This window comes from Lonchura striata, chromosome 5 (genome assembly GCF_046129695.1).
Source record: "Lonchura striata isolate bLonStr1 chromosome 5, bLonStr1.mat, whole genome shotgun sequence".
Lineage (NCBI taxonomy): Eukaryota > Metazoa > Chordata > Aves > Passeriformes > Estrildidae > Lonchura > Lonchura striata.
Genome location: NC_134607.1, coordinates 66,976,280 through 66,991,958, shown reverse-complemented (window position 1 = coordinate 66,991,958; position 15,679 = coordinate 66,976,280). Strand labels below are relative to the sequence as shown.

The 15,679-nt window shown below is 39.0% G+C and overlaps 1 protein-coding gene across 1 annotated transcript in view; it reads left to right on the top strand.

Annotated features, from left to right (window-relative positions):
* The first annotated feature begins 7 nt into the window (after positions 1-7).
* CDC123 (cell division cycle 123) overlaps positions 8-15,679 on the top strand; it is a 33,863-nt gene continuing 18,191 nt past the window's right edge. The window contains exons 1-7 of the mRNA XM_021530981.3: positions 8-189; positions 1,941-2,012; positions 3,860-3,914; positions 4,703-4,735; positions 7,174-7,269; positions 8,011-8,117; positions 14,280-14,328. Coding sequence (XP_021386656.2) covers positions 116-189; positions 1,941-2,012; positions 3,860-3,914; positions 4,703-4,735; positions 7,174-7,269; positions 8,011-8,117; positions 14,280-14,328 — 486 coding nt within the window. The 5' untranslated portion in view covers positions 8-115. The remainder of the gene's footprint in view (positions 190-1,940; positions 2,013-3,859; positions 3,915-4,702; positions 4,736-7,173; positions 7,270-8,010; positions 8,118-14,279; positions 14,329-15,679) is intronic.

Below are 15,679 nucleotides of genomic sequence, written 5' to 3'. Positions count from 1 at the left end.
GGGCGGGGCGGGGCCGCGCGCCGGCGATGGCGCCGGGCGGCGCCCGGAGCTGCGCGGGAGGTTCCGGGCGGAGCGGGAGCTTCCGGCAGCGGCCGGGCCGAGGAGGAGGAGGAGGATGAAGAAGGAGCAGGTGGCGCACTGCCAGTTCTCCCTGTGGTACCCGCTCTTCAAGGCAGTCACCATCCGCAGGTGCGGGCGGTGAGGCGCGGCGGGGCTGGGAGGGGCGGTGCGGGCGTGGGGGAGCGCTGTGGGGAGCAGTGCGGGGCGAGGGAGAGCGTCCTGCCCCTCCGCTCGGCCCTCAGAGCTCCTGGAGCGGGTCCAGTGCAGGGCCACGAGCCTGGTTAAGGCGCTGGAAAAGCTGAGGGCACTGGGCCTGTTCAGCCTAGGGCATCACAGAATGGTTCGGGTTAGGAGGGACCTTAAAGACGATCTGGCTCCAATCCCCTGCCGTGGCAAGGACACCTTCCTCCAGACCAGGTTGGTCCAAGCTGCTCCCTGACTCCAGGGATGGGGCAGCCACAGTTCTCTGGGAAACCTGTGCCAGGGCGTCACCACCCTCACAAGAAAGGATTTATAACTAATATCTGTCTAAAGAATTAAAATGAATATCTGCCTAAACCAACTCTCAATTTGAATCCATTCCCCCACGTGCTGTCACTACCAGCTCTTATAAATAGTCTTGCTCCATCTTTCCTGCAAGATCCCTTCAGGTACTGGAAGTGAAAAAGAAGACTGAGAGGGGACTTCATTAGTGCATATAAATGTCTAAAGAGGGGGTGCCAAAGCATGGATCAGGCTCTGCTTGGTGGTGCCCAGCCACAGAAGGCAAAGGGCAGAAACTGATGCCCAGGAAATCCCACCTGAACACAAGGGGGAATTTCTGTCCTGAGCAGTGACCGAGCACTGGATCAGATTGTCTGAGAGGCTGTGGAGTCTTCCTCGCTGGAGATATTCCAGAAGTGTCTGGACACATCCCTGTGCCCTGTGCTCTGGGATGGCTCTGCTTGAGCAGGGAGGTTGGAGCAGATGAGCCCTGTGGTCCCTTCCAACCTGACCCATTCTGGGATTTTGTGGGGTTGTGTGAGACAGAGGGCAGAGCTGGGATAGAGGTGGTGAAAGATTGATTGAACCATCAGCTGCAGTCTAGGGAGCTGGGGTCTTGTCTCTATATCCCAAGGGAGTGTTTTGGGAAGCCCTGGGGCAGGCCAGGTACCCCTGTGCTCCCTGCTCTCCTGGTGGGACTCCATGCTGAGCAGAAGATATCTACGCTGTTTCTACTTGCCTACTTAAACTGTGACTGAGGAAATCCAACCCAAGTGGCTTGGTGTTTCTGTGTCTTTCTGGAAGCCATAGGCAATTCTGCAGTTTCTAAGGTGCTGCTAGAGATCATGAGATAGTTACAAGAACTACCAGTAGCTCAGGAAAGTCGAGATAGCCACCCTGTTGGATCAAAAAGTGCTGACATCATGTTTTTAGCAATCAAAGCGTTTGATCTTCTATCTTTCTTAATGTTTAACACAGGCTTACTTGTGGTAAGTTTAGTGACAGTCCTGCATCTTTGGAACACTAGGATGGCATAGGGAAATTTTGATTCGGATTTCAGAAGGAAAAATCTTTAGTTTTAGTTTGAGCAACACGTTGCCTCTTCACAAGCTGCACACAATTTTACTTGGAATTTCTTAGAACTTTGAAGAAGTGGGGCATTTTTGTGTATTTCATCTAAAATTTTTGTCCTGTTCTTCCATGGAGGGAAAATGGGCATTACTTTTTTGGGTGAGGGATAAGAAGGGCAAAAGCGAATTTTCTTCTATAATGTTAGAGGACAAAGTCTAGTGTTGTTGGAGTGTGTGCTATGAAAAAGCCAAATTATTTTATTTCACTAGGATTTTATTATAACAAGTAATAATAAAGTATTAAAGAGATTTTCGCATTTCTTCCAGTGTTATACTTCCCTTGCCAGAAAATGTGAAAGAATATTTGCTGGATGATGGAACACTGGTGGTTTCTGGAAGGTAAAGTGTGTTTTCTCCCCAGCTTCCAAGTATTAATGCCATTTTATATTCACAGCACCATTTTGTATATATATATTGTATTGAGCATAATGAGTTTTTAAATTTGACCAGTGTGACTACAGTAAACTTCACACTGTGTGAGCATGTGAATGGGCTGACTGTTGTTAGTACAGCTGGATTTGCTGCTGCCTGAAGCATATCTTAAAATCCATGAACTACAATTCCTTCTAGACAAGTGGACAAAGTATTTTCATTTTTTTCCCCACCTTTCTTTGGGGAGCGTACCAGTCTCTGGGATGCTCAGCTGCTGGTTTGTGTTTGGTTCTTTGGATCTAGCTGGGTCCAGTTCACAGGCTTGACCTCTCCCATATCAGTCCAGGGGTGAAGTGACATTACCTGAGCTTAATTCTTAATGAAATAAGCTATATACAGACTCAATAGTTAGTAGCATTTTATATAATCATTTGCATATGGGTAATCCATGCATATGACAAAGCTGAATGTCCTGTATGTACTCCCATGTCAGGAGTTTGGATGCAGAAGAATGAAGTGGAGAGGTAGCAGGAACAGTTGGTAAGAGCACAGGCCCTACTCTTTGTTCCTGTGTAGGATCTCACTGTGTGGTTTCCTTGTGGAATGGTTGCTGCATGCATCTTGTTAATGATCAAACCCAGAAATCAGTCCTCACTCCATGATTCCCTAACTGGTAGTTTGCCCCTTGCAGAGAAACCAGTGAGGCTGTGTGTGAAAGGGAGCTTGGTCTGATTTATAAGGTATCAACTTATATAAAAATTGAAGCTGTTTAAATGCCTTGTAAGCATGAAAGGATTTAATTTTTAATTTCTAAATTATTTTTCTTATTAAAGGATATCCAGAAAATTAGAATTGTTTTTTAAACTATTTTGGATTAGAAGCTGCATTGTCACCTGCTTTTGTAGAATTGTGCAATTTATTTAGCAGCAGCGGTATATTTTAATAACCCTTTAGAAAAGCTGACATTGAATGTTTGACTTAACAGTTGTGTTCTATAATTTTGCTGTCTTCAATGGAGTAATGGACAGCTGTATGATTGACTTAAATTAGATTTTTAAGATGTTTGCATCTTTTAGAAATCATTTTTTCTCTGACTTGAATTTCCTTAGCTATAAGTGAAGGTGATGTTCTTGCACTCAAGGCCAAGACTGCTTTTAACTTTCAGTGCACCCCTGTCTGACCTGTAGATCTCAAAAACTGGATTAATGGTTTAGTCCCTATGGAAGTGCATTGAGGGACTGCAGAGACTCAGCTTGTCTAAGAATTGACTTTTGGTAGGGATTTACATTTGACTTTGCCCTGTTTGCTACACTCTCCACTCTCCATAGTGATCTTCTTTGTCTGTATGCTGAATGTGAGGACGTTTTCTTTTCAGAGCCAGAAATTCACAGGTCAACATTTGAAACTCAAGGTTTATGATTTTTTACTTGGAAAGGGAGTATGGAGGCAAAAATTTTAACTGAACTTGTTTTTTAAAAAAATTAAATTTGTGCTTGTGTCAGAATACAGTAAAGTTGGAAAAGAATCATTAACAGGGTGTCAAAAAGCTTCAATTAAGGTGTGGTAGAGCAAAAACAGATCTGCTAATTTGAAAGAAGCAAAGTGTTCAGGGTAGGACCTAGGCCCAGTGCCAACTATTTAGTCTTTAGTTTTCAGTACTGGCTTCTCTGATTTTTCTCTGCCAGAGTTTTGAGGTTTAATCTTCTTATGAAAACATTTTGACATTGAGAGCTGGAAATGCTGTGTAAATGTAATGGACATGGTCAAGTCAAACTCCAGTGCTTACTCCTTTTCCTGTTAATTTTTTGTTTCAGAGAAGATCCGCCAAGTCATGCTCAGGAAGGGAGTGATGATGCAGAAGAGATACAGGTCAGCATAAAATGCAAATTTATGTCAAGTCTCTTGAGAAAAATATGAATGTAATACTTTTTCTGGATAACTTACAAGTGCAGAGAGTCTTTCACAAAAATAATTGTCATGTGGTAGTTACCATGACAAACATAGAAATGTAATCACTTATGCTGTGAAGTCAGGGAAAGTTTAAGGTATTTCTATGTTCTTTCATAGAAGACTTTTTTTATTTTTCATTTCTTGGTAATTGCATTTGTAATAATGACTGGGGAATGTTGCAATTGAACTTAGTGTTGTTTCATGCCCTGAAAAATTAGGAGTACATTTGGAGTAGTTACTTAAAGAAACAGTGCAAGTTTCTGAGACCATAGTAACTCAGAAGGCCATTCTAGAGGGAAAACACTGAAAAATGTTGTGATTGCAAGGTGGCTGAAGGTACAACAAGGAGATGAAAAAGAAATAAAAGTGTAACTAATGGATCATGGGTCTAAGGGTGGAAGTGCTGGAGCTGGAGGCAAGCTGTAGATAGTGAAGACTGAGTTCTGAAATGTCCATCTTTCTGATATAAATAAAAACTGAAATATATACAGGTATCTTTTTATCAATACTTTAGAGTAGTACTTCTGCTGAATATACAGTGTTTTTCCTGTCTTTACAGCCAAAATAATTGCAGGATGGTCATGTTTTGCTGTGTGTGGCAATGATTTGATCTACATGCTGTAAGAGGCTACATGAATTCTGATGTTCTCATAAATTATAAAGGATGGCTCAGCTGCTAACCTTTGGTTTGTTCTTATTTTGAACAGTGGTCGGATGATGAGAACACTACAACACTTAAGGTAAGGTCCTGTAAAAGCCCAATGTGGGTTTGTCAGCAGTTTCCTTTCTGCAGCCTTGTGATACGAACTTGTTGCTGGTTAGAGATATCTCTTGCTGTATTTAACATTTTTCAGACCATTTTAGATGGATGACAGTATAAGTGTCTGTAACTTCAAAAAGGTTTTGCTGACTTAATTTTGTTTAATTAAAATAAAACACTTTTCTTCATCCCTGACAATCATACACTTGTTAGACTCTAGGAAATTAACTTCAGTACAGCTCTAAATATAGCTGTCTTTCATTTTCACCACTTTGAGTCTCTCCAAATTATTTAATCAGACTGGATGCAGAAGAAACTAAGCCCCTGCAGCTCAATCTTCACAGCTCTTTTCTTGATGTGCCATTATTTCTTCCAAGTACATCTCTCTCTATCATGTTTTTTTTTCTTTTCCTGTCTTTATGGTCTCCTTGCATGTGAAATCAAGATCATAATGGATGCAAACCAGGCTTTCTTGATCTTTTTCTGACATCTTTTTTTGAAATTTGCTGTTGCCCTGTCACTGTCAGAGTTGAAGTACTCAAGGCACTTGTCTGCCATCGATGCTGTGACTTCAGTCCTTTAGCTCCCTAATGTTCATCAGGGTGTGGAATTGCTCGTGTTGGATTAGGTGCCATAATCACAGCCCTGCTCTGAGTGGTGTTTCTGCTAGCACAGAATTTATTGCCTAGAGTTTGAAACCAGTACATTTCAAATTTTTGCACACTGATTTATCTTCAGTTCAAATATTTAACCTTTGATAACCTAGATTCTCTTAATTGTAAATTATTTAAAACAAGGATTTTAGAATCCATCATATGGTTTGCAAAGCTCGTGGTAATGATGCTAAATAACTAATACCAGAATTTTGAATCAGGTTCTGTTATAATGTAGAACACAATAAGGAATTACAAAATTAAGAAATATTTACCTGTCAGAAGAGCACAGGGCAAATGACTCTAGTATATCTAGGCAAGTCTACAGCTTCCTCATGAGGCAGAAAATTCTGGTTTTAGAATAACTTGCATTAATATTAATGGTTACAAAGCCAGGCATTCAAAATTCAGGAAATGTTAAAGTCCAGCTTTTTTATGCAGTTATAGAACTTTATTCTTGTTTGTGTATTTATCCTCTTGTGTTAATCAAGTAACATGTTGGTAGCATTTTCCCAAGGAGGCTTAGTATGTGCTGGTATTACATACATAGTAGGACTCCTGATTTCTGTCAAAACAAGAGAAACTTGGATCAGAATGCAGTGGATGAAGAGTTTTACTTCTTTCAGGAGCAGTTTCTAGAATCAACTGAAAGTCTAAAAATAAAATTAGAGAAGTGTTTTTTTTTCAGTTTTCCAAGTATAGTTTCCCATGGAGACTAGGTAATCTATGAAGGAAAGGTTCAAAATGCTTGAAGTTCAGTCTAGGTCACTGCACTAAAATATGAGAAGGTTTTTTTAAGTGTTTGCATTTGGGGAAGCTGCAGTGAGGAGATGCCAGAATGTATGAGTTTTTTTATTCGCTTGTGTGGCTGTGAGTGTTTCGTTGTTTAAGAGATATCAATTAACTTTAGCCTATGAGTTACTTTTGAATTGAGTTTCAAAATAGGCAGAAATCGTGCTCCTGTATACTTTTAGCTATAAATTCTGTTATATGAAAAATCTTTGACATATGCTTCATATCCTTCCATATTATTTTAAAGGTAAGCACCCTGTTTTTTTTTTTCTGTAGCACCACATTCAGGGTAGAGTTTGGAGCAAACTGAAGAGTTGGGGGGTTTTTTACCTCAATCTTAGATTTTCAATGTTCTTTACAAGGCAAGGTTTTCTCATCCAACCTTTGCAGTCTGTGCTCTATTTTGAATCAATATATTGTTAAGCAGCTACTTTAAGACCTAATTTAAGAGCTGATTAGTTAAAGTGGTACTAACATTTTATAAAACTAGAGTCTAAATGAGCAGCTGTCACTCAAAGTGCCTATGAATTAATAAATATATGTTTAATTCTAAAATCACTCTTTAGAAGTTTAAATATTACTGGATCTTATTTGTATACAATAATGTACCATATGTATAAACCAACAAGGTAAGTAAGCATTTAAGGTTTGGTTATTTGACTTGTATTTTTGCTAGCTATTGGAGATTTCATGGTGACTGTTATGATGTCTTGGGTTTTCTCCTGAAGTTCATGATACTTGCTAGTAATGAGAGTGAGAACTGGGAGCATTTTCAGTTTTCTCTGATTGAAAAAAATGACAGATTTGAAGTGATTTATTTAAGTGATTTTATTGTATGCCATATTTCTGAGGTTCATACTGGTTTTGGACTTATTTCTAATGCAATGTATATTTCTAATAATATTTAGAAGATGGCTATATTTCACAAATAAATGGATTGAAATTTATATTTTTGCTGTTGTTCTTCGTTCAGGCACCAGAATTTCCCGAGTTCACAGCTAAAGTTCAGGAAGCAATAAGTTCCTTGGGTGGCAGTGTTTTTCCTAAACTCAATTGGAGTGCTCCAAGGGTAAGAATGCTGACTCCCAAAACTTGTAACAGATGTTATTGTACAAAATGTTTTGTGTTGTTTTTCTCTCAATGCTTTGGAAAGAAGAAGAGACTAGTGGTTCTGATGAAGGAAGAAGTGATACACAAGGTAGCAATGAAGTGCTGGATTCTTTACTCTAAGTGGAATCCACCACTTCACTGATATCTTGTCTATCACTAGGTGGTGATGGTGCATTTTTAGGGAGGCTGATGCATGGCATTACTGACTTTTCCTATCTAAAACCTATATCCTGGTCACAGATGGTTGTGTGATGGGCAGACTCTTGTTCAGGATACTAGTTGAAACCTTTACCTGGTATAAAGATAAAAAGTAACCACAGTTTCCAAAAAAGGCAATAAACTTTCTTCTAGTCAATTTTAGGTACTCTTAACTATACATTAAGGATGAGTGCATCCAAATATTGTTGTTTTGTGTTCTCAAGAGACATTGTGTTCAATCAAGCATTCCAAGAAAGTTCCTGGAAGCAGTAAGGCAAAAACTTAATTTTGCAAATGAATTTGCACTGCTTTCATCAAAGTATTCATAAGAAAAGCAATAATTATTTTGTCTCTTTTAACCACTAATGAAGTTTTCCTCAAAATAAAAGGAAATAATTTTCTGCATGTATTTCAAACGTTGCATAATATTTAGATAGACTTGAAGTTTGCAGTCCCTCCTGCTAATAAAGGTGTGTTTCAGGTAATCTCTGTGTTTCTGTAGGATGCCTACTGGATAGCAATGAACAGCTCTCTGAAATGTAAAGCTCTCAGTGACATCTTCCTCCTCTTCAAGAGTTCAGACTTCATCACTCGTGACCTCACTCAGCCGTAAGTCAATTTCCAGCAGACAGTCTTAGTTACACACAGTCAGAAAAAGCCAAAAGCAAACCAGAGAGACATTAAAGTAACACATGACACCAGTGTGCTTTGACACTGTGGGCTAAGAACCTAGCTTTTCCACAACCTTTTCAGAGCAAGTCATGTTGGATTCTTGAGGTTTTTTGCCTTCCCTCCCTTCTTGGTGTTTACTTGTTGCTACCCTCCTTATTGGTGCCACTTCTTATGGTAATACAGCGTGACTTTACCATGTCCTCGTATTTTAAAGCTGTTGAGGTTTGTTTGGCTGCCTGGAAGATGCTTGAGACTTCTGCTAATATATTTTACATATTTCTAGAGCTTATTCTGAACCCAAGTTCTTGTAGCTCTTGAAACAAATACATTCCAGGTGTCTAAGGATAGCAATTGCAGATAAATTTAAAAATATTATGTGCTTGGTATTGATTTTTATTTGCTCACATGAAGGGACTATTTAATGGTATAGGAACAGTTTCCTCCTGTAGTACCTGCATCTCCTTGATTTATGTCACTAATTTCTAAAATACAACATTTTGCTGAAAGAAAATGAGATTACTGGAGTTGATGTTTCTGTTACTATGGTTACTTTTTTGTTTTTTCCCAGACAAGCAGAATTTCAAAGAAAAGAGACAATCCATGGCTTGGTATCTGAGAGATTATTTTCCAGTAATTATTCAATGCTTATTTGCAGCACAGGATATTTTAGGAGACTCAGTCAAATGCAGAGCCATTGTTCTAGGTGCCTCATAGGGGGTTAACAGGTGTAAGTTTCATGTCAACTGGCTTATGTCTTGATAAAGATTTTCTTTTTCAAGTGTGAAACCAGTTATGTTAATGCTGTGCAACTGCCTTCTTTTTCATTCCTACAACTCTGATGAGACTCTCTTCCCCCAGTTTTTGGTACCTGAGAAAAAAAAAGGGAGCTCTTGACAGTAAAGCTGTAAGTCCAATTCTGATGTTGGGTTTTATATCATGTCTAACCTGCAATGAGAGGAGGTGCTGGGCAAGAGGCTGAGGAGGACGGGAGAAGATATTAGCATGATAAAACATTTTGAAAAGTATGCTGGGCTTGGGAAACAATTGTGAAGAATGAAAATTTTTTTTTTTGGGGTCACAGAGGAATGGGAGAGATGAAAAATCTATAGTTTACATGTCAGAGGTGAGTGAATTCTTGGAGGCCTTTGGTGCCTTCCCAAGGAGTTGCTTTTCATGGTTTCCTCTAATGAGAGCTGGAGTGTCTGGAGGATGGCTTGCTCACAGAGTTGAGCAGTAAAATTTTTGTTGCAATGGCTTTCAGGACTGATTCTTTTAGGTCTGAAAAGGACTGCACAGTTTACATCATCCCTTTGTGAATGTTAAATAGTATGGAGTTTATATTTATTGTCTTCATGCATAAGGAGGTTCAGCAAAATGTACCTAGAGCTCTTTGCAGTGTTCCTGTTTGGCTAACTTTTTTGTAGTTAGTGTCGAAGACAAGCAAGTGTTCAGCAAGTGCCACTTGACTTAGATGTGGCAGTTCTTTGTATGGTAGAATGAATTGGTTCAACCACCTTCACTGATACTGAAATCAGTGTATTTTCTGTCCAGATTAATCTTGTGTCAGTTCCAGTCAGTGCCTCAGCTCTTCACCCCTGCAGTCAGCACTGGCTTGGTAGGAGAGGCAGTGGAGACATTCTGGTGGCTGTGGTGTGAGGTTTCACAGCATGGCTGTTGACTTGAAGCATCAGTGCTTTCACCTGAAGTTCACACGAGAACAGCAGTGGTTGAGCAACCCATAGCAGGCACCTTCCCCGCTCCTGATCCTGCTGTGGGAGAATAACCTCTTGCAGAAAGGCAACACCTCAAACTCCACTGGTTCAGTCCATTTAGGCTTTTTTTCCCCAGTGTGATAAGACCATCAGATAGCACACCTAAGATGGTAAAAAAGTAAAGCTTATGACATGATTGTGGGAAATCACCTTGGTCTCTATCTTGGTCTCTGTGTAGATCTTGTAATTTATGACTGTGTCATACTTGATTAAAGCATATATTATTGTCCAGCCTCTGCTTGGTACTTCTAAATTACAAAGTTATTTGTACAGAATGTCCCCAAACAGTGCAATGATTATTGCTAAATTGGAACAGTGGTTGTCCTTAATTATACTATTGATTAGCTGCCAGTTCACTAGTCCTTAGCAAGCAGAAATTAAAAATGTAACTGGCATAAGAACCTGAAGTGCTGAACAAATGAAAATTACATACATAATGCATCCAAATCCCTTGGAAGGACTACTTGGAGAGAGGGGAAATGCACTATATTTTTACTTTGTCAATACTACTCAGTATGGTCTAAAGGTTTATTGCCCTACATAAGTAACAGTTGAAATGCTGAGTACCCTTTTTTTGGTGTTTTGTTTCCTGTGCAATTGTATAAACTTAAATACCCACTTCATGGGTCATAATGGTAAACATGCTGCAGTCTGGGTTTTAATCTAGAAACTTAAGCCAATGATGTAGGACTTGAGGCAAACCACTTTCTTTGCCTTTTTCTTCCACTCCCATTTCCTGTCTGCCTTTAAACATTGTTCAGCTCAGGGAATGCCCTTGTTATAATTCTCAACTGTCTCAAGTTCAAAGCTTCAACCATGTAATGCTTCAATATAAACTATTAAAAAGTATGGACTAAGTACAAATACACTGAGTAGGATTAAATTGCTTTGACTGTTTCAAAAGTTTGGATTCCTTCTTGATGCTGACACCTTGGTTGAAGAGGTCAGACTAATGAATCACCTTTCCAGCATGTTAATTTTAAATAAATTAACAAAGACTTCAGAGTGATGTTCTCATTAATGCAGCTGATGTTGTTTCTGCTTCAAAGTCAGCATTGTATTTTACTTAGCTGAAATCACAAAAAATCTTGTGGGTGGTGTGATCTTAATTTTTTGGGCATTAATGTAGGCTTTCAGAAATCTAGTGTTTCAAGTATGTGTGATAAAAAAATCCCTTTCTAACTGGGATTTCTGTTAAGTGATTAAAACTACTCTTTTGAACAAAAAGCTCTGTATAGCACTGATGGATGTATTGGTGTAAAATAGTTTTCTTTCTATTGTTAGAATGGGTGGACTATGTTTTGTTAAAACATGGTTGATTGCTTACCTTGAGACTGGTAGAAATACTAGCAGTACTTCTAATGATGTGATAATGCCCCTTAATTCTGACAACCTTTCTGATGCCAGACTTAATGCTTTTAGTATTGAATTCCAAATTGTAGGGAAATTTCAAAGTTTTTTGAGATGTGGAAGATGTGGAGGAATAACAGCCTGTGTTCTCCGAACAGAACATAGGAGGCAGTGTTGGATCGTGAAGAATGTGCCTTAGCACTCCAGTATCTTTTGGCAGGAGCAGGAGCTGATAGTTTAGGCTTTAATATAAAGTGTTTCAAGGTAGGCAGTTGCACACAAGAGGATGTGGAAAACGAGGCCTTTGATGGTGATATTTTTTCTTGAGGTTTTACTCTTGCCCATTTTTCCTAGCAATTTACGGTGTAGTACAAGATTCTCTTTTCAGTGGTGTATGAATTTCCTATTTCTTTTACACCTCAGAGTTCCAGCAAGGTTTAATATTCAAGGATAAAGCTACAGTTCAAAAACTGTTAAAAACTTCTCCTTAATCTTTTTAAAATAAGATTTTAAAATAAATTATGAGATAATAACAGGGAAGTATCAGGTACAGAATAAATTTTGCAATTCTCTTAATATTCATAATAGTTCCTAATTCTCTCAGTGATTTGCAACAGATGAGTTCATGGCTTTCTTAGCAGGGTAGGTGCTGGAGAAATTTGCCAACCTTATTAAATTGCTTTTCTCAGTGTTGCAAACTGACCTGCATAATGGCTTTTTGTAGCATGTCCTGTGGTCGAGTATTTGCATTTGGAGTTTGACATAGAGTTGCCACATATAAAGAAATCTTGATCCTTCTGGTCTTGACTTCTAAGTGTAACTCTGTAAAAAATCTGTTGACTACAAGACAACAGAAGAGTTTGATCCCTTCACTCAAAAAGACAATTTTCAGAGGCTTTAGAAAGAAAATACAGCCCAAGTATGTCTCAATTTGGGGTTCCTGACACCTTTCTGATTATTCTTTCAAGTAGGTCCAAACCTAAATAGGATGTGGGTTGAAGACACCCCACTTAGCATTGTGCCTCTAGAGATCAAAAGCCCATCTCTAATACACAAGTTCAGATGGTTCTCAACAATAAATGCTACAATAAGCTGGTAAAAAATATAAAATTGCAACCTCAAGTTGCCCAAAATTTACTCACTGGATGAAGGTGGCCTTTTGTCAATGAAAACTCATGATAATATTAAGAAGGAAAATTAGATGCAAAAACATGAATTTATATTGTCTTGTGCTGTGTACACCCATTTTTTTCCTCATTTGTACTTAGTCTTATGTCATGAAGGCCCCCAAAAAAATACCCTTACTGTGTCTTGCAGTATTTTTGCCTGCTTGCTTGATTTGGCAGTGATACCTGCAGTCTATAGGGCTTGGGATGGCACCCAGGGATTTCATTTTCTGATTTAGAAGGGAAGAGGAACCATCCTTCTCCACATAGCTCTTACCCAAAATATTTGAGGGTTGAGCTAGGGAATAATTTTGATTATAAGGGTGGGGTTTTTTGACTGCTGGAAAAGACTTACTGGAATGAGGTGGATTGCAGGTACCCCAATCTCAGATATGGAGTCTGTGAGAGGTAATACGGGTCCTTGTGTGCAGGCACTGTTAAACTCCATGTGCTGGACTTCATCTGCCTTTGTAGATAGTTTATTATTGGCTTTGTGTGTGGGGGGGATATTTTCTTCAGCATGATAGGCATATACTCTAGTAAGAGGGGAATTCTGACTCTAGGAAAACTGTGAGCTCTCATGGTTTGTTTCTGTTGCCTTGACACATCTTAAATTGCAGGGAATCTAAACTGTAGTTGAAAGATGTTATCTGTTTACACAGTCTTACAGATATATATGTATATGATGTATTTGATCACTGTGCTTTTGGAAAGTCTGCCTGTATTGCCCTACTTTTCTGTGTGTTGTGGATATTAAAGTCTAAACTAAAATGTGTGAAATGTATTTCTGCTGGCAGCATACAGAATGAACTCTTACAATAGCTCTTCACTTCAAACCAAAGGCTGGGAAGCCATGTCATACAAAAGCAATGTTTATGTGAGACTTTTGGGTTGCTGAATGAAGTTCATGGCCAAAAGGAGATCCTATAAATATTGCATTTAGGACTATTGCTCAGCAGTGACCCTTAACACAGTTCTGTGCTTCCAAGTAGTTTGTTGCCAATAAGGTCAGGGAGTAGAACTGGAAGAAAAACACATGTTCTTCTGTGAAGACCTTTTGAAAGTTACAGAATCTATTGCAAGGTTTACTGTAAAATGACAGAAAGGTACATGGAAGTTGACTTGGCTTATAACTGCCTCCATTTTTGCTAACCCCTGAAAGGAGCCCGACAGAGTCAGCTCCTCATAAAGGACAAAACCTTGACATCTACTTGCAGTTGTGGAAATAGTTCTGTTTATTCCCACTCTCAAGGGATTTGTAAGAGTATTTCTTAAGGCTCTTAATTTAGAAAGATACCATGCTGTGGAATCAGGAGTGCTGAGCAGCAGTGCTGTTTTGCATCCTTTATTCATGGAAATGAACTGCTGTAAGGCATGATGATGTGTCTCTGTTGTGTGGTTTGGGAAGTTAAACATTAAAAGTACTTGGCAAAACATGCTGCAGTGAAACTGCATTAGATTGCTCAAGTTTATTGGGTCTTTTGAAAATTCAGTTATGCCAGTGTAACAATATAAGGGAAAAAGAGCAGTGCTGTTGATTCAAACAGAAATAAATCAACAGTGAATAAACACTGATGTTTTGGACACATCCCTGTCCAGATTTAAGTGCTTCCAGATTGCAGTAGAATAAAAGAGGTGGTGATAATTGTCAAAAGGAGAGTTGTTGTTATGTATTGCACTTACTTGCTTTGTACATATTGGAAATAATTTAACAGTAGTTCTTATGTTTCACAGTTTGGGGTTATTTTTCTCACTATGGCTGAAATCTTACATGTAAAGCAGATCTTGAAGCCTGTGCCTTACTTTTCCAGATTTATTCACTGTACTGATGATTCCCCTGATCCTTCCTTGAACTATGAGGTAGGACTCCTTATATGATTTCTAAGTAATTTAAAAGAATTGCTCACTGGCTGGGTGACATTTGGGACTGGGTTTCTGTCCACTAAATGTGTTATGTTTGATTTATTCATGTTGCTTTCCATATGAAGGGAAGTCTGGTTCAGCACTGCAGGTCATAAGAAGTTCATTTAATTGCAGATCAGGTGGGCTCAAGTGCATACTTGAGAAGCTTCCTTGCAATATCATCTCATGTCTGTCAGGTTGAGACAGGAAGGACAAGTTCAGTAGCTCAAATAAAATATTCTTGATGGTGAGCTGCTTGTGAACATCACACTGAGGTTACCAAGGGTGAGGCTTTGCTGCAGTGGCTGGGGACATCCTGAACTGGTCTGTTGCATCGTTTCCTATGTTTGTTACCAGATCAAAATGTTCAGCTAGAGGTGCTTTAAACTGTTAATGTGGAGCTACTGCTCTTATGGTAATTTCTAGTCATCTCTCTAATAATAGTTTTGATGTAAATATAACATTTGTCATCATGCTGTGGGCTTAAAGAGCTTTTCGAAAGTGAATGAACTTTGTTTTATTTTAAAGCACTATCAAGTGTGCTTTAAAGATACAGGACATCTAAAAGTTGGAACAAAGAGTTTAATGTTAACACCATTAACATTAGGTTAGGAATGTCATCTCTGGTTACTGAAGCTTTCTGCTGCAGTTTAAAGGGTTTGGGAGTTTCCAGCATCCAGTAGCTGTAACTGGGGCCTTCAAAAACATCAAGTCTTCAGAATATTTCAGCTTAGGAAATACAGAAATTTGAGAAAGTGCCAGAAAGATGCCTTAATTCCCAGGCAGTCTGTCCTGTTGACTATAATAGTTTGCTTTCTATTTCTGTCCTGTGTCCTTATTTTAACTGGTTTGCGCCTTCAAAGGCGTCACAGAATTCTGCTTGGGTGTGTACCAGAATAGAGGTTGATTTGGATAAATTTAATTCTGCTCATCAGCTCCTTTGGCTAGGGAGCAACTTTCTGCCAATTCCTTGACAGATTTGTTGTGTTGTACAGCAGGGTTCTTATTTTCCATGCTTTATCATTAATGTAACTTGGAAGTTGTTTCATAAATGATTTCACAGTTATAAATACTGTACAAAGTGGAAGTTCATAAAATTAAAGTGGGAAGGGACCTCAGGGGTTGTCTAGTCCATCCTCATGCTCAAAGCTGGGTAAGAAATGAGATCATATTGTCTCACTTGGCATTTTATAAAATCTGTTTTGAAAACCTCAGTGGGTAGAGGCTGCCCAGCCTCTATGAGAGAGCTTTTCCAATGCTTGACAGTCCTCATGGTTCCTAATGTCCAGTGTGAACCTTTCTGCTTTAA